Source organism: Natrix helvetica (assembly GCF_964273705.1).
Source record: "Natrix helvetica genome assembly, chromosome: 2".
Lineage (NCBI taxonomy): Eukaryota > Metazoa > Chordata > Lepidosauria > Squamata > Natricidae > Natrix > Natrix helvetica.
The window spans coordinates 239,658,159-239,685,525 of record NC_138552.1 but is presented as its reverse complement, the minus strand read 5'-3'; the positions used below and the strand labels follow the sequence as shown (position 1 = coordinate 239,685,525).

Genomic DNA, 27,367 nt, shown 5'->3' with positions numbered 1-27,367 from the left:
AATAAAGTTTTAAAAATTCAAAAAGTTCTCAGTTCACCCATAGATTCTGGAGCTAAGTCCGATGAAAGTCACTTTTATAAGGGTGAGGCATCATTAGTTGGCTCTCCCCCCTCCTCCTTCCCCTGAGGGCGAAAGCAAAATTTTCTCAAGCCGCTTGTCCAAGGGAGGGGGGGAAATCCCCCTCCCTCTAGCCGCACCTCTGGCAAAAGTCCGAAAGTTTAACTTTTTTTTCTTAAAAAGATGCTGAAGGGTCCATAAATTTAAGATAGAGGGAATGGAGAAGGGCAGCCTCTCACCACATTGCCGCTGCTTCGTTCAATAGCGCGTTCTCCGATCGGCATGGGGCGAGGCGCGCGCACACGGGCGCCCTCCGATACTGCTCCCCGGTGCCTAGAACGAAGCGGAGGAGCCCCCGCCAGCCGCCGCCGACGCCAGGACCCTCCGCGAGCCGTTCCCTCGGCAGGACACCTCTCCGGGGCGTCCTGTGCCCCCCCAGAAGCGGGGGAAGCCCACCGGGAGAGCGGGAGCAGGCAAAGGCTTGCCTGTCGCCGTAGCCGCCGGAACCGGAAGTCCCTACAAGCAAAGTTAATTGGGAAGCTAGCAGGTTGCACACAACAACCGCATTATGTTCTCACTTAATTACTGCAGCAATCACTTAACATCAGCAACTGGAAGTGTCAGTATTTCTGTTGTTAAGCCATGTCATCATGTCACATCATGTTTCCCAAACATATAGCTTGGTGACAGAAATTTCATGGTTCCAATTTACCATTGTTAAGTGAGGATTATCTGTATATAGTACATGGTTTATATTTTAATGGAATTCCTGCTCTACAATTTGTATAGAAATCTATACTAAGAATTTTCAGAGTTTCTATAAAAAGCATGGTTTCTTGAAACGTTTGGCTCTACTGTATTTGCCACCTAGCTTTTCTGCTTTGGAGAATTATTTACACCTTTTTAACGAAAGACAAATGAATAAAAATACATGTTAGACTGTAAGTTTTGTATTTTATGATAAATTCAGTATCCATTATAAACCATGTTTGATTTTTATAGTCCTAACATAGAGTACCATATTTGATCTAATATGAATATAATTTAAAAATAATCTATTGTGTCAAAACGTACCTTTACAATTAATAGCGATACAAAAACATGACCTCCACCAGGACAAATAGTTAGAAAAGCAGTGCAAAAACCTGTCAGGCTGGACAAATTTCATTCTAAAAAGTGGTTAAGGTAAGCAGGCTAGAAACTGGGAAACCTAATTTCTAATATTGTACTGTCTTTGCCATAGAGCCAGCTAGGAGCTCTTGAACCAGTCACTTTCTCTCAGCCTTAGGAAGGAAAAGCCAAACACTCCTGAAAAATGTTGCCAAGAAAACTGCAGTGTCTTGTCTAGGCAGTTTCTGAGACAATATGATTAAATGTAAAAAATAATTCACACAGCAACTAGAAAAGACTTGAATCATAACAACTTGTCCCAAATCTTTTATAAAGCTTGCTTCTATTTAGGGAAACAAGGTAAAATAGCAATCTACAGCTAGGTCACAAAGATGAAAAAAATGGATTGGTTCACATACTGTATCAGCTGACAATACAAGATGTAGAAGCTAACAGATTGTATTGTTATTGCCCATGTTAAAAAATCATTTGAAAAATTCTTTGTACTACAAACCACAAGGATAAGAGATTAAAAAGTAATAAAATTAAAACAACCCAAATTAAAGCAGAAATGAAAAGTCTATTTCATAAAATATTTTCACCTGGGTTTTGAGTACTACTTTCAGTTACAAAATGGTTACAAATTTTGGAGGATTCTGAGAATCACAACTAGGATTTTTGGAAAGTTCAGATTCTGAATTAGGAAAAATGGCATATATTTACTGTAAAACTGCAAAAATTACATACCTGTAGAGGCAAGGTAAAATAAAATAATTTACTTGAAAGATCAATAAATCTCAACCTGGAAAATTCTACACTGTTTATGTGGAAACAATGAAATCTGGTGAGGCTCTATTTACTCTGAAACTTTTAAAATTTACTTTTCATTTAATCTGGACAGTATGTGGAAATTTTTCTATAGATGTTACAGTTTCCATGTTGTCTACTGGCATCAAGATATGCCAGAGAAAATTTTATTATATTGTCTGGGAAAGTATTCCAAAACTTAAATTAAAAGACTTATTTAATGAGATTCCTAAAATGGTACTCAGATGTGCCAATGTAAATACAGACAACTTGTTTTTAAAGAGAAAGTCTTTAAGTGCCAAATGAGATCCATTTGCTTTTTTAGAAAATAAAATAATGGTGGCTATGTATGGCTTTGCTTGGAAATGTGCTCATCAGCCTAGAGCAAGGACAAAAATAAGCAAATATATTAAAAAAATCAAGGGGGAGTCCTAATGAGAAATTGGGGCTCATTAGGAAAAATATATTATAGAAGTGTTTTTTTAACTGGCTGTATCTTCCACAACAGCCTTTTTTGATAGTACTCACACCATTATCGCAAATTTCCAAACAAAACACTGAAGAAAACACTTGAAGTAAGAAATACGGTAGTATTGTATTCGTGCCATTTTTTCATTCTGTAGGCTCTCAAGACATCTATTTTTAAATTCAAACTTCAGGAAAGATTACACAATTCACTTAAATTTGCATTCATGCAAACTACAGCTTTTTTTCAACTTTTATTTATATGATCAAGCTATTAAACTAAGTTTAAAATAAATGATTTTTTAAATGTTCCTTTTTTGATACCACTAACCCAGACTTTTTTAGCTTTGGTTTGTAGAAAAAATTATGGTAAACTGATTTGTACATCATGCTAAACAATAGTAAGTTAGTTCACATGTTATTCAAGCCAAAAGCAAACAAAAACATCATGCTGTTATGCAAGAACTAGGCCAACATGTTTGTTTATTTAAAATGTGAACACCACCCTTCATAACAAAGCCTTTCCAGGCAGCTTACAAGACATTTTAAAATCACAATTAAATATATTACTCATAGTTTCACCAACATTTACATAATGAAACATCTACAATGATATTCTCCATCTCATAAATAATGGAAAAGAAGATGTTAATTGTTCCATTTCAGAATCTGCTAATTATTTGAGATTGCAGACCTCACTAATATATCTTAAATAATGGGGGAAATGATATTAATTGTTCCACTTCAGAATTTGCTAATTATTTGAGACTGCATACCTCACTAATACTTCTTACAACCATATATAAAGAGAAGGAAAATAAATTTTCACTTACAAATCTTTTTCACAAAGTGAAACCCTTTCATCTATCTATTTAAAATTGATAAAAATATCTGGAAGAATTGTGCTCTTTCCAACAATCTCTCCAGTGTTTACTAAGGAGGCACACTTCACAAGTAAAAATGCTATTATGGAAAAGCAATTGCTATGATGCACATGTGAATGAACAATGAGAACAAATTATATTTGACAAGGGACTTCTGTCCTGCTTCTCACAATTATACCAGACCATGAACATATTTGCACCATGTTTATTTATAAGTAATTTCCCTCCCTACTACATTTTGTAGAAGTGTCCTAAAACATAAATGCTTTTTAAAATTATTTCAATTACCCAAATTTGTACATCTGAAAGATTAATAGTGGGTTTAAAATAATTTATGGAATTATAAAGATATTTCTTATCTACAAGATAGTAAAAAAGTTTTAATTTTTTGCTTAGGTTTTTAAAAAGCTGACATAGTTTTAAGAGATAATCATAAATATAACTGATTATATGTTCTGCTTGCTATTAGAAATAAAAGTTAACAGATCTGGTAACTTATACTTTAAAAGTATAAAAATAAATGAATAACTACAGAATGAGGTGACAAAGGAGATTTGTGCAAGACAGATACGATATTTAAGCAAGGGAAGTGTTTCCATATAAACAAGATGTAAGTAGCACTGACTCACAATTCTGATGATTTATTTATTATTTATTTATTTTATTGAACTTATTAGTCGCCCCCTCTCCCCACAGGGACTCGGGGCGACGTACAGATTTGAGGAATATGTTTAGAGTCCTGGGAGTACTTTTTATTTGGCTAAAATCTAATCATGAAAGTAAGCATTAAAGGAACTCAGTATTAATATTTTTATTTTATCATTTATGAAATTATAATTTTATAAGTATAAAGTTCCTATGATTGACATTATGTTTGTATTTTGTGTGCTTGCCTTGCTTGCAAAGTTTATATATTGAACTGAAGCTTTATTATTAGAACTGTTCCTGCTTTGAAGATGCTGAAGGTAATATGTATATTTTAGATTAGCATGTATGTCATCATGCTTTTTTTTCTGTCACAGGGTATCATGTGACTTAGGAATTTGCATAGCTGAACAAAAATATTTTGGTAGTTTAACACATATTCTTACTGTTCTATTTTTATAAGTGCACATATTCAGTACTGCTAAAGAAACAGTTAGCAAATTAATTTGTCTGATCAGTTAGATCCATCCTCAAAATACAGTATTCTGACAGAGATCTATCTGCACCATTTTTAATATTATGATCTCTGTCTATTTCAGACCTTTTCAATAGTATTGTTTCAACATCACCTATACTACAAGATCCAGCATATCACATACAGCCACAAAAATAAATTACCATCACACAGAAATAGCCACAAATAAGTTTGTAATAAAAACAGCAATAAACTACTAATACAAAACATACTGAACCCTTTCCATATAACTGGTGTTTCATTAATATGGTTCAATCACTTCAACCAGGGGATGCTCAACCCATTACAGCGTTTACAGGAAATAAATTGATGAATATGTTGGGCAATACTCACAATAATTCTTTAATATGGGACTTGTGTACTCATGAAGCTATTTTTCTTATGAAATATCTGATATATCAGAAAATGCAAGCACTGCTATATATTTACAAATATCAGCACTACAACTAATTTCAGATGCTTACCAGCCTTACTATTATTCACATTGCAAATGGATCTCAACAATGAAGAACTGATTTTACATATTTCTTGGCAAAAGACTTAAATACTCCAAAAATGAAGATAAATGAATTGGCAAAACAATACTTTTGAAGCAGTTGCTCTAAAGAATGCAGGGGAACCAAATCAACTCTCCCACAAGAAGTCCAATAGCAGATATTAAAGAATTGTTTGGAGTGCTATATTAAGCAATAGCTTATGTTGATGTCAATTTGTGAATAAAATTGTGAAGAACTGCCAGCTGGATATATTTACAAAATTCACCTAACCACTAAAGTCAAGCATGTGTGGAAGCTCTCATTTTCTCTAGAAGAATATATATTTTATGTATGACTTCCAAACTACAGTTGTGGCCCTTACTGATGTGTTGGAAACTTGTTAGACATTTATGTGACATGGCAATGCTAAGTGTGCTGTGCCTCCTCTTCAATGTTGCTTGCTTTGTCTTAAAATAAAATAATATAAAATATGGTAATAATGCTACAAGTGGACCCCTTAAGAAACCGCCCTGGCAAGCTTCTGCAGGTCTCATCAAAGCAGATGGATAGAAGAATAGAGAAATGTCACTGAAGTTCATCGTTGTGCTCTACTTCATTCATCCAAATTCTGCAGTCCTAAAAGGGCTCTTGTTGTTAGATCAGGATTAAAAATACTGATCTGACAAGAAACTAAATAATAGATATAAATAATAGATACCAAACAATGCCAGAATATTAGTGATGATTGCATGCTTTACTTGTGGAATTCCTTGAAGAACCCTGGTTGTCAATGTTATTATCATGATGTGGTTTTATCTAGCTGTTTCTTAAAAATATGTAAAAGATTTCAACTTGAATTATTTCAAACTCAAAGCACCATTTTGGTTGGAAAATTGGGGTGTTTAACTGCTTAAGAAATATCCTATGTCCATAACAGTGGTTTAAACTCAGAACATTTCTGTAACAGCTTGTTCTATATTCACAATAGCCATTTCACACTTGAAATGGGACTTTGTGAATTCAAAATGGTTCAATTTTGAAGCATTTTGCACATTCCTAATTCTTCAATGCTTTTTTGAAACAAGATGCTAGGAAATCACACAAAATGAATTCATGTAAGATTATAATTGATACATTACCCTTTACTAAATGCATTCAAACACTGGACAGCTAACTATATGAGATACTTTTAACAGACTTTCTATAATGAGTATTGGTTGTCTTGACAGTTAAATGTCCACCACCTTCAGTTCTATAACCATTGTTTGAAATGAAATGAGAAGAAGAAAAAAAGTGAAGAGCCTAGATAAATTGATAAAATTCAGAATTCATTATAAACCTTTAATTTTGTATTTAGTAATAAGCCTCCTAAGAACAGCAAGTCTTGCTTCTAAACATTTAGAAAATTAGGATATGCAACATCAAATAATCTGAGTTCAAATAGTTTTATCTGGAAACTCTTATAAAAATCCAAAATATCTACAGCTATTACAGCTTTATACAGGTAGTCCTCAACTTAGAACCATTTGATTAGTGACCATTTGAAATTACAACATTACTGAAAAATGGGACTTATGACCAGCTTTCACACTAATGACCAGTGCAACATTCCTTTGGTAAGTGATCAGAATTTGGATGCTTGGAAACTGGCATGTATATATATATATATATAATGGCTGCAGCATGATTACCTTTTGGCAATCTTCTGACAAACAAAGTCAATGGGGAAGCCAGATGTATTTAACAACTGTGTTGCTAACTTAATAGCTGCAGTGATTCACTTAACTATAAGAAAGGTCATAAAATGTGGCAAAACTCATTAAACCACTTCTTGTTTAGCAACAGAAATTTTGGGAATACGGATGCATATGTAGAAGATTTTGTAAATAACTAGCCCATGTGCAGAATTTTTTTCCTGACAATCCATCAAAATTCAGGTATAAACATCTTTCAAAATTATGAATTTTTTTCTGTTAGCTTTTGATATGTCAATAAAAGGGCAAATAGGATGAGATATATATGATTTTTTATGAAGGGGAAGCAGGTACTGTATATTTGTCTTTAATCTTAAGGATTAGATGAAAGGAAGAATAAACTTCTAAATATAGCTTTACAAGAGAATACTACCTTTCAATTAGAAGATGCAAAAGTTTATTTTAGACTGGCCATAAGGTAATCCAATATAAATATCAACAATTTCAATTTTACACAGCCATCATACATCAAGGAAATCTTCCATCACTTTATTTCCATCTCTTAAGTCATACAGGGTCTCCAAAAATTAGTTCCAAGGTTCACTTAAAGAATCAACTATTCTCCTAATAAATACTTGCCTAAACAAAAATTTAGAATTAGTTGCCCAAACAAGGATTCTCGTAAATGTTTTTTTTAAACAGTTCAGTTCCTTTAACAAAACAGATTATCATTTCCCATAAAGCAATACTTCACAAGTCACTGAGCTACTTTCCTGCAACATGTTTCAGAGTATAACATGAATATAACCTAAATAAATCAAATTAATACATTCAGGAAAATAATTAAATGGACATGATTTTGAGTTTTCCCATCCCACACAATATAGCAATTTGGGTATGAAGATGACAGGCAATATTGCTGTTTCTATTCTTATAAATCATCTGAAGGGCACTGAAGAAAGATTCTAAAGATACCCCCAGTTTTCAATTTTAATTACTTATGAATTGAATGGATTTTACATACCAATATGAATAGAATGAAAGATTTTTCTTACTATAAATTATTGGAATTCCTATATGAAAATATTTAAATATAATAATTTCATCTACACAAGAACCTTAAGAAAGTTTTATTAGATTTACAATAGAAAGCAATTTGAGCAGTTCAATATATTTTTAGCAAATTAGCCTGTGCATGCTTAAACAAGATGTTCAAAATACTGAAAGGATAGCAATCCATAAAGAACTATTTTAACTTTTACAAAAAACTGTTTTACAAAAGGTGTATTTTGCAAAAAAAATTCTTATTAGACCTTAGATGACCTCTTCACTTTTTAGTACAGTACTTATGCTTTTTTGTATACTACATTTACATTATCATCTACCTATTCATAGGAAAGCATATATGAAAGTACTTGCTTGCAAGAAAAGATTTAACTTGATTAGGCTTCAGACTGAGTAAAACAATAAATACTTTCACAGTGAAGTATAATGTAGCAAAACATCTGTTTTGCACACCACTTCCTTTGTGAAGTGGGAGGGTGCAAAGAACAGAAAAAGTATCCTTTTGATAACAGAGAAACCTCAAGAAAACTAAGCAGACATCAGTAAATTCCTGTTTTTAGAAACAGGGCTATTTTCCACTTGAATCAGAGGAAAATATGCTGCACTTTTATCAAATGTAAGCCCAAAACAAAAAACATACCAAGAAATGAGGAGTAGCAGAAATATTTTTAGTGTCTCTTGAATTTGTTGTTAATTACATAATTGAGACATAATTCTACAAATTACATCCCTTAGTTATCACTAAAATGATCATTTTATTGTTTATTAAGTGAAAAACAAAATGACATTTTAGGTAACTGCAAATATGCAAACCCTGTACAGTAATCATGCCTCTAAACTTCACAAGCCAAACCAATGATTTCATTAGAAAGTAAAATGTAAAAACTGTATTACTTAGCTGTTAGTTTAGCAAATCTCAAAGATACATATATTTTAGCTACATTGTTACATCAGAATGTTCAAAGTTTGCATACGAAGCATAAGCTTTTTCATTTTTTAATTGAAAAATAATTACTCTTGACATACATATATCAACTAAGCATGCACCTCTCAATGTAAACTATTAAAATATATTATTTATATCTAGAGTTTATTGAAGAGCCTCTCTTACCACAATTGCATTAGAAGAGTGCACCAATGGCTTTAGTTCATTCAGGTCGTTCTCAGCCTAGAAAATGCAATGTTAAAAACAATTAAGAGAAATAAAAAAGCTAAACCAAAGTTGGTGAAATATACTGCATTATCTATACATTAATAACCTAGATTTATTTTTGTTTACTCAGAATTAAGCCTCATTGTAATGAACAGATTGGGTTTACCTTTAAGATACTATGTGTAAGGTTGCAATCACTGTTACAATTAGGCAACCTTATGTCTCTTTTATTACCTTATCCCATTCTCCTTCCATGACATGATTGCGGAATTTGGTGGCAGAAGGGTGTTCTAAACGACATCCTGACTCTTGCATGAGAAGATCAACAGTCTGGCTGTGAGAGAGAGGCATAGTGTTCTTAAAAAGTTGACCAGTCTTTATTCTTATCCTTATAGATGAGCCATCCAGTGTAGCCTTATTACAACATGTTTAAAAAATATAACAAAAAATACCTGGGCTTTCTCAATAAATTCTAGCAAATGTGACATATTTTTGTACTATTTTCATGATTAAAAATATTTTGTCAGGAAATTCTTTACTTAATAATCCATAAACCTATATTCTTACTTTCCCAATTATTTAAAATGAACAATACTGTTTTCCTAAAATGCTAACAAAGGTTTGCCTCTTGCTATAAACTTGACTTCTGTCAATCCCATTTTTATTGTGTGTTCTAAATTAATATCAACCTATTCCTGCAGTGGTTCAAATGAAGACCTTAGTTTTCCAAGGATACACTTTGTAAATATATGTTCTCAAAATTAAACTAGCTGCTATTATAATACACAATTCTCAGGTTTGTTTTAGTAATCCAAATTACTGATGTACCATGTTTATTTGCTTTTCACCCTCCCCCATTCCAGTACATGCCTATTACTCAGCTCAAAGTACTGCAGTGCTGCAAGCTACATAAGAGTCAACATATTAGACATTAATTTTAAGTACATTCCAAGGGGTTAGACACAGGTATATTCAAGTTCAATTTTAATACTATCAATCTACATTTTAAAATTTTAGTTTAAAATGACAGAACGTCTATCTGGATGTGTAGGGATGTTTTGCTGTAATCTAAAATGCTTCTGTATTAGACCCATTTGAAAATTTTTCATACACTATTGTATTCAAAAATGCTATTTTACCAATGTAACCTCTGTAATTTATTTGACTTTAAATAATGTGCTGTTGGGCCACACAGAAAATCTATGTGTTCTCTTAAAACGAAGTTCACACTGGACTAGGCCTGAAAAAGAGGCCCTGTCGTCTCACTGCCTTTAACTCATTCACTGTTTTTATTTATCCCTCACATTTCTGTCTTTGTTATTAAACCGTAAAATACAAATGTGAACAAAAAATCTTCCCATTGGAGAAGAATAAATCAACATACATAATGTTGGCCTTTTTCCCCCTTAGGCATATAATTGATCTTTAAAATAAACAAGTCTGTCAGAGTTATTGTTCTCATCAACACAAACCTAGATCCATATTCTCGCCAAACAATCATCCGATGTTGCTTCCTACGAAAACAGATATAAGCAAGAGGAATACCATCCATCTACTCTCGAAATCTCCCTCTCCCCCCACCCCCCAAAAAAGGCCAGCCGAGGAAGGGGGCTGGAAGTATAACATGGTGGGCTAAGTCATCCTCCGGACGACCCCCCCACACACACACACATTCCTCAGGTTTAACCCTACGCATTATTTGGGAGGCAGGAGGGATCGCAACACCTACTCGCCCCACTTACTTGAGGCCCAAACCGTGGAGGTGCTGCCCGATGAGCCGGATCACGTCCTCATCGGATTGCGAAAGCCGCTTCTTCTTCTTCAGGGCACTGCTGCCGACGCCGACACCGCTGCCTCCCCCCATCTCAAGCGCGGAGCCACCGGGGGCCGAGACCCCATTATTGACACTCGAGCCGCCACCGCCGTCGCCGTTGTTGGCCGACGGCAGCAACCCATTGGCGTGAGCTAACTGCTCTCCAGCGGTCAATCCCGACGAGGCCTCGCCGTTTTGGGCGTTGAGGCAGCCCAGATCCGGACCCTGTGACGACGGCGGCGGCGGCGGCGGCTGTTGCTGCTGACCCCCTCCTGCTCCGTTGGCCTGCATGGCGCTGCCGCTGGCTCTGAGGGGGGTGGCAGCCGCGGGGGCAAGCCCGCAGGAGAGCGAGGGGGATGAAGACGAGGTGAGGCCTGCTCTGCCCGTGGAAGCCCCGGGCTCTCCTGCTCCCTCCGCCGCCGCCGCCGGGGAAGCCCGCGCTTTCTTCCGCGGTGGCGGGGAGGCTCCGCCGGTGTCCGAGTCGGAGGAGGAGGAAGCGGAGGCCAGAGTTTCCTCGCCGAGAGCGGCCGTGGTGGGAAGGTGGGGGGAGTGAGGAAGGGGAGGAGGGGGTAGGGTGGGATGGGGGAGGCGGCGGGGTAAGGAACGGGGAGCTGTTCCTCTCCCCGCGGCTCTTAGACAGCAGCAGCTGCTGCTACCCTTTCTACGGTCCCGCCAGAGAACGCGGCCCGAAACAGCCCCCGCCTGGCAGCCCCAGGCACACAACCCGCTCCTCTCCACTAGCTGGTCGGTTTGAGGCTCTTCTGCCTAGCTGCAGCCTAATGGAGTCTGGGCCGGGACGTCACAGGAAATTCCTATACTGCCCCTTCACTCACTTCCGCCGCCGCCGCCTGGGGTAGGCTTCGGGCTTTGGCTGCGGAGGAGCTCGGGACGGTCTCGACAGCACCACCCCCTGGGCGGGCGCAGACCCCCCGACTCAGGGGGCCTTTGTCATAACACCTGCCCGTGGGGGGAGGGTGACTTCCTGGTGATGATTCGCTTCAGATGTCCTTATAGGGAGTAGGGAAAGTCTGCAGGTGGAAATGCCAATAAACGGTACGCTGACTTGGACCTCTTTCTAAAACAAAAAAATATTCTTTTTCTGGGGCTCTGCGGTTTCAAATTGTGAACGTCGTCCTCTATTATTCAGGTCCGATTTAAGATCTCCTTCCTGAATAATAATAAAAAAAGTCTTGTGGCTTTGTAGCCTTAAGTATATTCCCTTTTAGGATACCAACTCCTTTGTTTTTAACTACCGCAGACTGACGTGGCTCCTTCTCTTAAAATGACATCAGTGGCTTCTTTTTGTACTTTGGTAAATAAATATCGAGATGTTGTGCGGTGATATTTGTAAAAGAATGTGGGTTATATAGTTTTTTCCGAAGTAGCTGGAGAAAACCTTTCCCCCCTTTATTACCATCTGTAGTTGAATACAGAGCTACTCATTTTGGTAGGTTAGATATGACAAGCTCTTATCAAGCCTGGCATAGCTGTAGAAAACTTTTTCCATTTATTTTCAGAAGTGAAAGAAATCAGGGTGTGGTATTCGAGGAAAATTATAACATTGAGATAAGAAAATACAGTATTAAAACATTGGTAAAAGCTTAATATGGACCTTTCTATAGGGTAGATAAGTAGCCTCAGTCAGCTATGTTTACTTTCTCTTTAAAAATTAAATAATTCTATAACGAGAGTTTACATGACATACTAAAGTAAGGGTGTCAAACTCACATCATCATGGCGGCATCATGTGACATATCAGGACTTTTTCCCCTTCACTAAACCAGGTGTGAGTTTGAGAGCCTTGCACTAAAGTGTAATATGGAACCTATCCTCCCCACCCCGAAACTACCATATTTTGCGCTACTGTCATCCCCTATTACCTTACTCTGTTCATTAAATAGGGTAAAAAGCTTACCTAACACTGCGTTGTGTAAATTCAAAAGTTGCCAGTTGTGGAACATTTGGCCTTGAGTTCCTAGAGGAAAGACAGGATATAAATTCAATAAATTCAATAAATATAAATGAAACCCATTCTAGATTTACTTAATACAATTAGCCTAAGGTGTGCTTTTTAACCAAAGTGGGGAATAAGAAACTGCATGTATGTTTTTATTCATCAGGTTGACTTGCTCAGTTTGTCCTGTCAATCATAGTAGGACAAGCAGTGCTAGATCATATTATGGTACTCAAGAACCAGCCTTCCTGTCTTCCAAGTTCTCTGATTCCATTTCAAGCCAGGCTGATCCAGGTTGGTTTGATTGTGGACACTGAGAGACTTAGAGCATGGGACTGTTTACCCTTTTTAAGTATACAGGGCACACTAAAAATTAAAGCTAGTTAGTACTTGCCTTTTCAGGCCTGTAACTGAGCACAGAGAACCATGAGCCAATCGGTACTCACTTAACTGCCAATTACTCAGAATATCATCCTGTTCCTGAGTATTACACCTAAAAAATACATCCCTTTTTAAACACAAATAGACACAGAGAGAAAATTGCTAGCATTTATGTGAAAAAAAGCCTCATTTGCCTTTCAAGGTCCTTAGGCTGATTTAAATACTACTCTTTATGTTGGTCCCAAGCCATCATCCTACCACAGTAAATTTATAGGAGGCCCTGGGAAAAAATATCAAACTAAGTGTCCCTTATAATACAGTTATAAAAATTAGGTTCATTATCGTAACCAACCTCCAGTGAGAACATAGACCATTCCTTAAAATTCAATGTAGCCCTTTGCTACAGCTTCTATAGAGGCAATTTCTGCTTAAAATGTTATTTCCTCATCAGTGAGTAGAACACCATGGATACAGGAATAATTTAGTAATAATCACAATCAGATATGGTTTATTGTGGGCACCCATTATTAGGTTTGTACCCCTGTCTGGAAGAATCTGTAGTCAATCTAGCATTCTTTCCTTGCTGAGATTCACTGAATGGCTTTGGAAGTTTACAGTAAACCATAAATATATGCACAACCTCTTACATGTTTCCTTACAATTGGTATTGAGAGGAATACATTTTCCAATTCTGGACATATAAAAACTCATGTAAAAACTCAGTTATTGAATGATCACATGGGATAAGTTGCCATTGAAAGCTTCTTTATTAATTTGTTTATATTTTTAAAAGTACCACTATGCCTGAAAAATGCAGTAAAATATTGAACAATTTCATATGTGATACAATAGTGTAAACAAAGAATAATTAGATATTATAATAATATTCCAGGCATTATCCAGTTCATAGTCATTCTCCACCCAAAACATGTCCTACCTGACAAAGAATTAATGATTTGCTGTTTATTGAGTGAAAAACAAGAATATAAAAGATGTCAATATGTAAATTCCACAGAATATATAGTAAATATGTTCTGCTAATGCTTGAACTACCATGCCTGGTCAAAATTCAGAATTGTACAGGATGTGTAGACAAGAATGCCTCCTTTTTGTAACTCTTTTTTTTATTTTCCTACCAAACTCCCATTCTTTCTCCATTCCAGAAATGATCTATTAAAAAAGAACAAAAAAAGAACACTGACAAAATGCCTTTAAATTCTTGTGTAATCCTAGTTGTTTTAATTTCCAAAATACTACAAGCACTGCCACATCACCAGCATTTTCACACTTTAATTCCCTACAAAGCAGTTTGAAACTACATGAAAAGAAATTAATCCAATCAGTCTCCTGCTCCAGTGTCACTTTTATCCCATAGAAAAAGGGAAAAGAAAACAAAAGAGGACTACAATTCTCTCTCCTCTCATGCTTTCTAGTATATGTATTTGCACGAATTTGGTGGCTGAGAAGAGCTACAATGAGAAGTTATGTAAGGAAAGTTTTTATTTATAACAAATACAGTAAACTTTATCTTTTCCAAAGGCTTCCAAGCTGCTATCATTTTTCTATGTTTAAGAGCCCAGGTAAGTTGTGAAGGTAAAAAAATAGTATATTAGCAATTTTGTCATCTGCTAGTTTCCTGAATACCTCTAGCCAACGTTGACTGGTGCTGCAATGGCTGTGGGATGTGTTTGGGTGAATCAGCAGATTATTAGTTCTAACCAATATTAAGATAGGAATATAATGCTGAAATCCTGGTGGTGGGGGAGAAAGAGGCACTAATGAATGACTTAAGCTCCAGAAGGTGACACAAGACAAGGATGTCCACCAAGAGAGAAATTGTTTGTCTACAGCAGGGGTGTCAAACTTGCATCATCACGTGACATATCACAACTTTTCCTCCCTTCACTAAACTGGGTGTGGGTGTGGCCAGCACATGACACAACTGGCCTGCAGGTCGCGAGTTTGATACACCTGGTTTGCAGCATTTTCTAGGGTCAGAAATAAACTGGTTCCGCTTCTCAAACAGACATTGGGATTGGTCTAGTTTGCATTGATCTCACAAAATGGACCAAACAACTGGTAAAGAAATGCCTATGCCTAAACAAGATATAGCTAAAATTAGCCTGTCTGGATCGTACATCATTTGAAGATTGGTTTGATCTTGATAAAATATTTTACTAATATTTAATATTTAGTATTTATATTTAAATATAAATTACAAACATTCACAGATGATTTGGTGTTTATTATGGAAGATCCAATAGAAACGGGGCCAAAACTAGTCGAAATAATAGAAGAATATGGAGAAGTAGCGGGCTTGAAGATTAATTATGATAAAACAGGGATGAGCAAAATGTTTGTAACAGGAGATGCACTTATTTTTTGGGGAAAAGTGAATATTTGATAAGCCTGCAATCACATTTTTTTTCTGTTGTAGATTTAGAATAGCCTTTCCTTATATCGTTTATGGCTGCATAAACAACTATCTGACAAACTGAAAGACAAAAAAAGTAAGTATAAAAAGTGGAAGGAGGGGGACATAACTAAGGCAGAATATCAGCAAATAGCCCGAGCCTGTAAAGATGAAGTGAGGAAAGCTAAGGCTCACAATGAAGAAAGGCTTGCCACAAAAGTAAAAATTAACAAAAAAAGCTTCTTCCAACATGTTAAAAACAAGAAAAAAGTTAAGGAAACAATTGGTCCATTGCTAGGAGAAAGTGGCAAGAAGGTGACAAGCAACAGGGAGAAAGCAGAACTATTTAACTCATGTTTTGCATCTGTCTTTACACAAAGGGATAAAACAGTCCAACCTATCAAAAGCAGCACCACAAAATTAGGAACACAAATTGAAATAGGGAAGAAAATGGTAAGTGAGCACCTGTCTACCCTAGACGAGTTCAAATCACCAGGACCGGATGGATTACACCCCAGAGTTCTGAAGGAACTAGCAGACGAGATCTCAGAACCACTGAATTATATCTTTCAGAGATCCTGGAACACCGGGGAACTACCAGAGGACTGGAAAAGAGCTGATGTGGTTCCCATCTTCAAAAAAGGGAAAAAATTAGATCCAGGAAACTACAGACCTATCAGCCTAACCTCAATACCAGGAAAGATTCTGGAAAAAATAATCAAGCAACGAATTTGCGAACACCTAGAAGCAAACAAAGTAATAGCCAAAAGCCAACATGGATTTGTCAAAAACAGATCATGCCAGACTAATCTTATTGCATTCTTTGATAATGTGACAAAATTAGTGGACCAGAGGAATGCCGTAGATATAGTTTACTTGGACTTCAGTAAGGCTTTTGATAAGGTAGACCATAACCTACTACTAGATAAAGTAGAAGAATGTGGGTTAGACAGCATCACCACCAGATGGATTCGTAACTGGCTGACCAACCGCACTCAACTTGTAGTTCTCAATGGAACTGCATCTACATGGAGGGAAGTATGCAGTGGAGTACCCCAAGGCTCTGTTTTAGGCCCAGTACTCTTCAACATCTTCATCAATGATTTGGATGAGGAAATAAATGGGGAACTCATCAAATTTGCAGATGATACCAAGCTGGCAGGAATAGCCAACACTCCAGAAGACAGGCTTAAAATACAGAAGGATCTTGACAAACTTGAACATTGGGCACTATCTAATAAAATGAAATTCAATGGTGAAAAGAGTAAGGTTCTACATTTAGGCAACAAAAACGGAATGCACAGGTACAGTATAGGTGATACCTTGCTCAGTAGTAGTAACTGTGAAAGGGATCTTGGAGTCCTAGTGGACAACCATTTAAATATGAGCCAGCAGTGTGCAGCAGCTGCCAAAAAAGCCAACACAGTTCTAGGCTGCATCAACAGAGGGATAGAATCAAGATCACGTGAAGTGTTAATACCACTTTATAATGCCTTGGTAAGGCCACACTTGGAATACTGCATTCTGGTCGCCACGATGTAAAAAAGATGTGGAGACTCTAGAAAGAGTGCAGAGAAGAGCAACAAAGATGATTAGGGGACTGGAGACTAAAACATATGAAGAACGGTTGCAGGAACTGGGTATGTTTAGCTTAAGAGAAAGAAGGACTAGGGGAGACATGATAGCATTGTTCCAATATCTCAGAGGTTGCCACAAAGAAGAGGGAGTCAAACTATTCTCCAAAGCACCTGAGGGTAGAACAAGAAGCAATGGGTGGAAACTAATCAAGGAGAGAAGCAACTTAGAACTGAGGAAAAATTTCCTGACAGTGAGAACAATTAATCAGTGGAACAGCTTGCCTCCAGAAGTTGTGAATGCCCCAACACTGGAAGTCTTTAAGAAGATGTTGGATAGCTATTTGTCTGAAACGGTATAGGGTTTCCTGCCTAGGCAGGGGGTTGGACTAGAAGACCTCCAAGGTCCCTTCCAACTCTACTATTGTATTATTGTATATCTCTTCCTATTGTTTTTCCCACATATAATAAAACTAAATATGGCCCTTTTGAAGAGGTTTTTAAAATGGAATTCTATTATTTCTTTTCATCAAACATTCTAATACACTTTTTACAATTATAGGTGTTATTCATTGTGCTTTGTCTAATCCCACTTTATAAAATGTGAGGTACTTGCAGTCTCTTTAAATAATAGAATTTCAGGGACTAGTCCAGGCAGTTACCAAGAATCAAAAACTTAACTCAAAGGCACACAAATTTAAATAATACTTTCAATCTCAATGGAGTGCAATTGTCTTCCTCATTTCCACCAATCTATTATTGTGGATAGCAATCACAGCCATTTTGTGTTATCTACAGAGATTTGTCTTTGGATTTGGAACACTATAAATATAAGACGATGTCTCGTATCATATTGGCTGATGCAATGAGCTTTATCTGTACTTTAATCACAATAATATATAATATATAGGCATATCACTCACAACAATTTTCTTATAGGAATACAATGAATAGTGCATCCGTTATTATTTTTAAAATATTCCATTTATTGTTGGATATGTCACTAATCCTCACCAAAGTAGCTTTCTATTTAAATGATGACTTGTGCTACTTTACTTTTTGAATTTAATGACGTTTATTTAGTATCAGCAGATACTAGGTATTACATTACTTCTACTATAAGATAAAGAGATTGTGAGTTATGATTCATTGATATCATAGGCAAAATTAAAATATATTCAGAGAGTTGCTATGTGTATCACTAGTCATATTGCACTATATTTGCATCATGTCACTAAAAGAGTTTGGGACATTTTAGTTTTCTAAACAGCATTCTTCCCCTCAGTCGTGCTGTGATGTCTATATCTACAAAAATCAGTGTCATGTAGGCAACAGTATTGACAATTTTCTGGAAACGAAATATGGACTTGAAGAAGCAGGATACGAACAGTATTGATTCTTTCAACTTTGATGTTGGAGAAGATTCCTCAGAATAACGGAATAACAGAGATGGAAGGGACTTGAAGGTATTTCAATCCAACCCATTGCACATGGCTAAACAAGAAAAGAACAAATTCATGTAGAACAAATCAATGTTCTCTCTCCAGGCACAAATGACTAGATTCAAATTATCAAATTTTGGCTCCCTTGAGAAGTATGAAACTGAGAAAGGTGGAAGGAGAAAGAAAAGCCCATTAGCAAAATGGATGGATTCAGATATAGTGCACTATTGAAAGATCTGAAGGACAGATTATCCTGGAGAAAATCTGTCTATGTGGTCGCTAAGACAATGGCGGTGCATAATCAACAGGCAGAATTGTTTGTTTGTATGGTTTATTTTTTTTATTTAAATCACAAAATATTATAGATCAATCATTGAAGTTACAAATTTACTTTTATTTTGAAAGCTAATTTCAATTTTGTTCAGCTAGAACTTGGAAAAACATTGTTAAAATATATTTGAAAGGTATATTTTCAAAGAAAAGGAAGTACACCTAATTCTTTAGTATGATATGTAAACTAATTGTAATGCTGCATCATCTAAAAGCATCAATTAAGTTCAATTATCACAATCTGACTTGTTTGTCCTGCTTCCTTGCATTCTATTTAGTTACGTATTTAGAACCTCTGGTTTTGAATAATTTTGTTTTTTCAGTTTCATAAACAAGATATCTAGTCTAATCTCCAAGTATGTCCAATATTTAAAAAAGAAATCTAATAAAAAAACAACTAAAACAATATGTAAACTTTGTATTAAATTCATATATAGCTATAATTGGAAATAATACCATGAAAATCAAGGAAGGGAACTTTCTCCTAGCCATTACATAACTGGGTCTACAAAGTGGCTAGATTAGGAATTAGAAGCAAGGGGGGGAAAGCAAGTATTCAAAGGGTCCTGGATTTAAGACTAATGAATGAGTACCATTTACCTATCCCCTAAACCAGAAGCAAAGAATTGACAACACACTTCCCTTCTTTTCTCATAAACCTGTTCTCATGCACACACATTCCCTCTCTCCTCCTCTTTCTCACAGTCTTACTCACACAATTGGAACTTTCTTTCATTTAATTTACTTTTTTCTAAGATTAACAAGGGGACTGTGTTGTGTAAAGGTCCTTTGCTTTCCAAGGACTGGACGCACCAAAGCATAGCTTTATTGCAGCACACAACTTCCCTAACAAAAGGCTATTGCTCTAGGTCAGCTCCACCCTTTTAGGTTTGGCAAGGTGATGTTACCACATCAACATGTTTTCAATGTCAGTCCTTTATACTCAGTATTTCTACATTCAGTTCAAACAAGTCTCAAAGTCTATATACAACTGTTGTCTTTCTCCAAATGTTCTTACATTAGTTAGGATGAGATACAGTCTCAGTATGGTTGCTCTTTTTCCAGTTGTTACAGAGCTCTTGGCAAAGCTCCAAACTCAAGGTAGGACTCCCATCAAGATATGCTGCTCGCCATAATTTATGATTCTGGCAGTTGAATGATAATCCCCCCTTGCCTGCTTATGATAGGTGTCAGTCTCCAGAGATCACCTTCATTTCCTCATCTGTATGCTCTTTGCTTATCACCTTTCCTCCCTTTCCCACTCAGTATTTATTTTTGTAAGCTAAGGGTCTTGGTGGGGTGAAGGTGCCTCTGGACACCTGCATGTCCTTGAAAACTCCAGGGTGTGGCTCAGTTGTCAAAGGCAGCTGCAAAGCCAGCCTGGATGCCTGTGAGGGTAAATATACAAAAATATGTATGAGAGAAGTGGAGATGGCCCAAAATTAGCACCTACTTCTGGTTTTCGGCAAAACCACACGATAGTGAATGATGGGTTTGCTTAACAACTGCAGTGTTTGCTTAAAGACTGCCATAAAAAAACTTCATAAAATACAACTGCTCAACTATAGTCATAATTCAAGGACTAGCTGTTATTTTTAACCATTAAATTGTTCTTCGTTCATTGAAAATATTTGTGAAGTACTCAGGAAAAGAAAAGTGGATGCGAGAAGGCATATGTATATATGTAGAAGAGTCATAAACATGTTAGAAAAAGAAACTGCTGGTAAGGATGATACGCTCCCCTAACCAGATTTCATCATTCACCAACCACCTTTTTTAAAAAAAAGTATTCTTACATTGAATATGTATAACATACTATTGTGCGTGGAATGGCAATAGCATTATCCCATCTGGTCATATGTAATGAAAATAATATTTTTTCTATGAAAGTAACTAATTGTATTTGTCTACATTTATACTATGAAAATTGAAAGGTAACTTTATAACATTTTTTCAATTAATGTAAGGCTTGTTAAATGAACATTGTGGAAGCCAGATAATCTTTATTTAGGGACTGTTGATATTTAGATGTTTTTTTTTCTGAAACTGAAAACAGAACATTCACAAAACTTCATATATTAGTATGTTCTTTTGGTTTATTAAATATTGTGGGAATTCTCTATGAGAATAACATTGCTCTCCACAAGAGACTAGCATGGTCTGTATAATTAAATATTTTGAGGAGTTGTCAAAACCTCTTTTCCCAGGCTTTTAAAAGTTTTAATACTTGCAATATTAGGATTTTAAGGAATGAAACCTAGAAAAACAAAAACAAAGCAAATTAGATAATATTTACATCAATATTTGGTTTATCAAGATTGGCAACAAGTAGGAGGGTGAGCCTTGAAGCCCTGGGTGCGGGCGTGGGTGGAGCCGCCAGGCTCAGATCTTGGTGGTGGTAGCAAATATTCAAATGAGAACTTTGAAGGGCGAAGTGGAAAAGGGTTCCATGTGAACAGCAGTTGAAAATGGATCAGTCCACACTTCAAAGGGAATCTTACTGCCTTCTAGGAACTGCATCCAAGTCAGCAATGCCTTTGAACAGCATACCCTTCCTTTTCCCACACTGCTCACGTCTTTCACTGTCAGTCAATTTCCAGGAAGTATAGAGGCAGGGTTGCACCGTCCCTATTGCATTTCTTTGGAGCAGGACAGAACAGCCCCTACCGCCACATCAGTAGCATCGGCTTGTATTACAAACAGTTTCTCCGGGTTCGGGTGTTTAAGAGTTGGCTCCGCCACAAAAAGCCGTTTAAGCTTTTCGAAAGCCGCTTGGCATTCCAGAGTCCAAGGCTGCTATACCTTACTTCCTATATTTTATATGCTAGGTTAAGTAATACAATTTGGCCAAAACAAAGCCAACCATGAGAAAATATATAGTTGGGTCCAAAACACAGGGCAACATGAAGAACATATTCAATGCTGAGCAAGGCCTTATTCAAGAATACAGGACAAATGAGGATACATTTCTTTTGCTGGGTCTAAACTGTTGATAGTTGGAACGCATGTGAGGTCTTAGAACCCAATTTTTTGTTCAATGCCAATTGTTCCCCTTCCTGGATCAAGAGGCCCGTCTCTCAGTCACCCATGCCCTGTCATCACCCATATTGATTGTGCAATGGGGCTATCCTTGAAGAGTATCCAGAAGCTGCAGCTGGTGACAATGTGGCCGCACAAGCAGGTTTGGGTGCTCTGAGGACTACGCATGTAAACATCTCTGCTCTGTGAGTTGCATTGGGTCTCAGTTTGCCTCTGTGTCAAATTCAGGATGTTGGGTATTATCTTTAAAACCCTACATGGCATGGGACTAGGTTACTTGAGGAACTGTTTTGTCCCAATTACATTGACCTGTCCCACCAGTCAGGGAGAGAAGGTATCTTATGGACCCTGTCAATTAAATAATTTTGTCTGGCAGGGTCTAGGAAAAGAGCCTTCTCTGATGTTGCTCCTGCCCTATGGAATATTTTGCCCCCAGAGGTGAAGTCCCCCCCCCACTGTTAGGTCTTTTGGAAGAGCATGAAGATGTGGCTTTGTCCACTGGCATGGCACTGAAGAGTGGCACATGGGACAAGAGTGGCCAACCTGGGGTTGAGGTTGCTCCCTCTGTCTTTTAACTTGCCTGTTAAACTTTGTTCTTATTTTATTTCACATTTTAATTCTGTTTCTTAAATATATATATATTATGGTTTGTGATTACCCAGAATCACTTACCTAGTGACATTGGCGGTGTCCAAATTTGATAAAGAAAATACAATCTCTCTAACATTTATAACAAATATTCTGCTTCTCAGCCAACAACATAGTATGAACTGCATACAAAATTCATATTTATTTATTTCCCAATCAACATACATCTAATGTCACAGCAAATATTCCTTATACACCAATCATTTAACAAAAAAGGGCACATCATACCAGATTGCCTTCCTTCCATTTACCCTTATATATGCTTGGTTTTCATCCTACACCATTTTACCACATTCATCAATCTTCAATTCCAAATTCATATAAAACATTCTATAATTCAAAATTATTCATTTTGTCACATCTTTTTTTCTGAATCAATGAACACACAATTAGCTTTCTTTCAAATTTGAATACATTTCTTAGTGTCTGCCAAGAGACTGAGTAGATTGCACGCTGTCTGCTTGGTATAAACTTCCACATTTTGCTCTTTGTCATGTCTTGTATCCTTTCAATCACAGTTCTGGGCAGAAATGCAGCCTTCACAAAACCTGTTAAACAAGTTCAACAACCATTCCAATAAGCAAGCCACATCCATATTTTAATGCTTAAAGATCACTTACACCATCTTCCCTACAGCCTTTCCCCACATGCTCATAGTATTTATGAGTATTTCCATCAGTCTATTCTTGGACACTAGTATTTACCGCATTTATTTCAATTCTATTCTTCACACCCTCAAATCTTTAAAATACTCCTTCTAGCATTCTGAACTTCAGTTCTATCCCACATCATTTATTCATTTTTATTTTTACTTTCATGCACTCCACTGGATCCCACCAATTTATCTCCCAGTGATGAGCATTTTGAATTCTGATAGCATCATAAGTCTCATTGATTAATTAAAATCCAGTACATGGAGGGTAAAATAATGTCATGCACATATCCATTTAATGTTTTAACTTAATACGTCCTGAAAAAAATAGCTGGAAAGCATGAAGACAAGAACAATTTTTGGATAATCCTTTTCCTAATTCATTGAAAATGTTGTTTCAGGATTTTTTTAAACTGATGAGTAGAATAAAAATGTCATAAATGAATCTGTCTGTCTGTCTGTCTGTCTGTCTGTCTGTCTGTCCGTCCGTCCGTCCGTCCGTCCGTCCATCCATCCATCCATCCGTCCATCCGTCCATCCAACCATCCAGGGAGAACCGATTCGGGGGCGTAGCAGGGTAGGTTGCTGCTGGTTCCAGCGACCCAGGCTGCCAAACCACTACCGGTTCAGCTGAACCAGTCCAAACTGGTAGGAACCCAACCATCTATCGATCAATCAATCTGTCTATCTGACTTTCGATCGGTGGGTCGGTCAGTCGTTCGTTCGTTCGTTCGTTCGTTCTGTCTGTCTGTCTGTCTGTCTGTCTGTCTGTCTGTCTGTTTGTCTATCTATCTTACTTTCAAGAAGGTATTTATATAACATATTGCATTTGAGTAAGATATGGCCTGCTTTATAGCAGCTTAAATATTAAATGAAATCCTTTGTTGTTTTAGCTCTGTGTGTTGTATAAGCCTGCCAATTATATTAATAAATGTGATAATGTTATATGAGCAAAGAAAGGGGAAAAAATTAAGAAAAACCCTGATAGAAGTGTTGTATATTTATAATTTATTTTACTGAATTTAAGTGAACTGTTAATTGTCCAGAGTTGCTGGTTAGAACTTAACAATGTGGATTGAGCTAAATAAAATCATGACACCTAGTGGCTTTGTACAGAAATACCTAATATCCATAGCTGAAGGTACCATAAAAATCATAGCATGCCTTTTAATATTAAGCTTGCCTAAGAAGTTCTATTGAAAAAAAATTAGAAGAAAATAAAACAATGGTTTGATTCTGTAATAGTTCAATATTAGTATGTTTTAGGCTATTAGAATTATCCATTATTTCTCTTTTTGGAAAAACTTGAGAGATAACAATAATGTAGTTTCATCCAAGTACTACAGAAAGTGATTTTTTTTTTTTACCATTGGGAACCTTTGCCAAAATATCCTCTGATGGGTTTTTTCCTGCGCTGGGTGGCCCTCAAACTTTGACTTCTCCAATAATCACTCAATCTTTAGCCAGCTGTTATTTTTAATAATTATTTGTAGTTCATCTTTCTGTTCAGATGAACACATAGGTATTAAAAAAACATAATCCAAAATATAAAACATGGCTTTATTAATGCTAATGTACAATAGTGATACCTGGCCTTTTTCAAATGACACACTTAGCCATATTGCTTGGCAGTAAATATATCTGACTCACTACCTGCCTGTCCCAATTGCTTCTCCCTAGGAGTGGTGAAATGGGTCACGCATGGTTTCCAAACTCAATTCAGGAGTCAGATGCAAGCAGGGCACTGGGAGGATCCCTTTTTTGTTAAGCCACATGAACATTTAGTGTACCATGTACTCACCCCTATGTCCTGTGGAGAATAGAAAATAGTGGCTGCAAAGTAAAATACCTGGTATGTGGAAGAGTCATCAATTCTATTAGTTCCAAGGAACTGTCTGAAACTGAGATGCCTGGCCCTTGGGTGTAAATTTTGGGAAGAAAATATTTAGCACATTATTTATATTACAAAAAAGGGGGTGAGGGGTGAGGAGCAATGTTCCCTCTAAGGTGCGGGGCTGCGCGGCTGCACACATGGCAAGAAAACACCGCGCAGCAGTTTTCAACTGCCATGCAGTGATTTCTATTGCCACAGGCTCTGGAAGCTGGGGAGGTCCTTTGCAGGCAGCTAGAACGGGCCACCCGCAAAGGACTTCCCCGGACTTGCTTTGATGAGCACGGGGCGACTGAGGGTAGTTGTGATGCCCCAAAGCCCCCACTGCCACCAGAATAACTGCTGCCACCTCGTCCTCCTCCTCTAACAGCACTGCCGGATTTGCCGCCCGGCGCTGCGGCTGAGGTGAAGCCGCCAAAGCTCCAGCCGGCATCCCCGCGCGTGGCAGCAGCGCCTCCCCTCCGTTCGGAGCACCTGAGCTCAGCGCCGCGTTACCCCTGCCCCCTCCTCCTCCGCCGTGCTTTTGAGGAGCCATGAGGCTGCGGGAGCCAGTAGGAAGGCGGGGGGGAGCAGGGGGGAAAAAAGCCTCATGGCTCCTCAAAAGCATGGTGGAGGAGGAGGGGGCAGGGATAACGTGGCGCTGAGCTCAGGTGCAAATGTGGTGGTGCTGTTGGAGGAGGAGGAGGTAGCAGCAGTTATTCTGGTGGCAGCTCGTCGGCATCTTCAGCAGCAGCCCTGCCTACGATGAAGAAACCAAAGAGGGAGCAGATCCACGCAGATGACGTCACTGCAACATGACTGGAGGAGGAATTCTGGGAGTTGAAGTCCACAAGTCTTAAAGCTGTCAGGTTTGAAGACCTTTGCGTTTTTTTCTAAAGGGTTAGGGGAGCAAGGGTCTTGTAACTTGACAGCTTTAAGACTTGCACACTTCAAATGCCAGAGTTTCTGAGCCAACATGACTGGAGGAGGAATTCTGGGAGTTGAAGTACACAAGTCTTAAAGCTGTCAGGTTTGAAGATCCCTGGGTTTTTTTTCCGTAAAGGGTTAGGTGTGCAAGGATCTTGTAACTTGACAGCTTTAAGACTTGCATGCTTCAATGCCAGAGTTCCTGAGCCAACATGACTGGAGGAGGAATTCTGGGAGTTGAAATCCACAAGTCTTAAAGCTGTCAGGTTTGAAGACCTTTGCGTTTTTTTTCTAAAGGGTTAGGGGAGCAAGGGTCTTGTAACTTGACAGCTTTAAGACTTGCACACTTCAAATGCCAGAGTTTCTGAGCCAACATTTTGGTTGCTAAGCAGGAGCGTTGTTAAGTGATACCGATATTATATAACACTTTTAATTAAGCGGGTACCTTGAAGAAACATAACTTTTGAGATTCAAATAATACTGATTTCGTTGTTGTCTTAGGTGACATCTGTGAAAAAAATTCAGGTGCTCAGGCATGAAAATGTGCTGCTCAAACACTATACTTTTCTGCTCACATTGAAAAAAAATTAGAGGGAACATTGGTAAGGAGCATTACTCCTTAAATGTAACTTGATGTCTATCTCATTTCTCTCCTATATCGATCAAGTTTTATCTCTCTAATAATGGGGAGCAGTTTCTCCTACACTTAGGACAGCTGATTATTGCCTCATTTATGGCATTTATTCACTATTGAATTAAAATAATACACACACACACACACACACACATAAATTATATACATACGGTTGTGTGTGTGTGTGTTCCAGCATAACTCTGGAACACCTTGAGCAATTTCAACCAAACTTGGTACACAGACGACTTACTCTCTGTAAACAAATACTGTGGGGGTAACACCCCCCACTAAAACCCGATGGGGTGTGTATTCTGTTAAGATACAACCTGTTGTGCCTTAAAATGACTTCTACTGTACTGCCATAAAATGGCTTCTACTGTACAGTGCAGTGGAGTTGCCATGGAAACGGCTTCACAGTACTCCACAAGGGGAGTCCCTCTGGTAAGGGGAAAATCCAACATTAGAAATTACGTTTGGACATTTTCCCTCTATAAATAAATACCCAGGCAATGCCAGGTTATCAGCGATAAGAAATAAATGAAGATATGGAAAAATACTAAAGCAGAAATAATGTCAGAGAGAGGATTGCAGATCCTGCCATCACTATGTATCTCATGAGCCTGAAATAATTGAAACTATTAACAGTTGAGCAATTAGATTGCTTATTTCACTAGGAATAGGGAGAAATTGACAAAATATTCTGTGAAAAATTGAGAAACTATCTAAAGCCATAAGGTCCCTCCTTATTTGGTATCCCTCATTATTTTTGTACACTGCAATAAAGGGAAAATAGGCTATA

The 27,367-nt window shown here is 37.4% G+C and overlaps 1 protein-coding gene across 2 annotated transcripts in view; it reads right to left on the bottom strand.

Moving 5' to 3' along the window:
* Positions 1 to 11,126, bottom strand: part of WDR26 (WD repeat domain 26) — a 39,214-nt gene extending 28,088 nt beyond the window's left edge. Inside the window, exons 1-4 of one of the 2 annotated variants that reach the window (XM_081942618.1) lie at positions 10,634 to 11,126; positions 10,364 to 10,405; positions 9,126 to 9,225; positions 8,850 to 8,906 (exon numbers count right to left, since the gene is read on the bottom strand). In XM_081942618.1, coding sequence (XP_081798744.1) covers positions 8,850 to 8,906; positions 9,126 to 9,225; positions 10,364 to 10,405; positions 10,634 to 10,995 — 561 coding nt within the window. In that variant the 5' untranslated portion in view covers positions 10,996 to 11,126. The remainder of the gene's footprint in view (positions 1 to 8,849; positions 8,907 to 9,125; positions 9,226 to 10,363; positions 10,406 to 10,633) is intronic. The other variant, XM_081942619.1, reaches the window with a different exon arrangement.
* Positions 11,127 to 27,367: the final 16,241 nt, after the last annotated feature.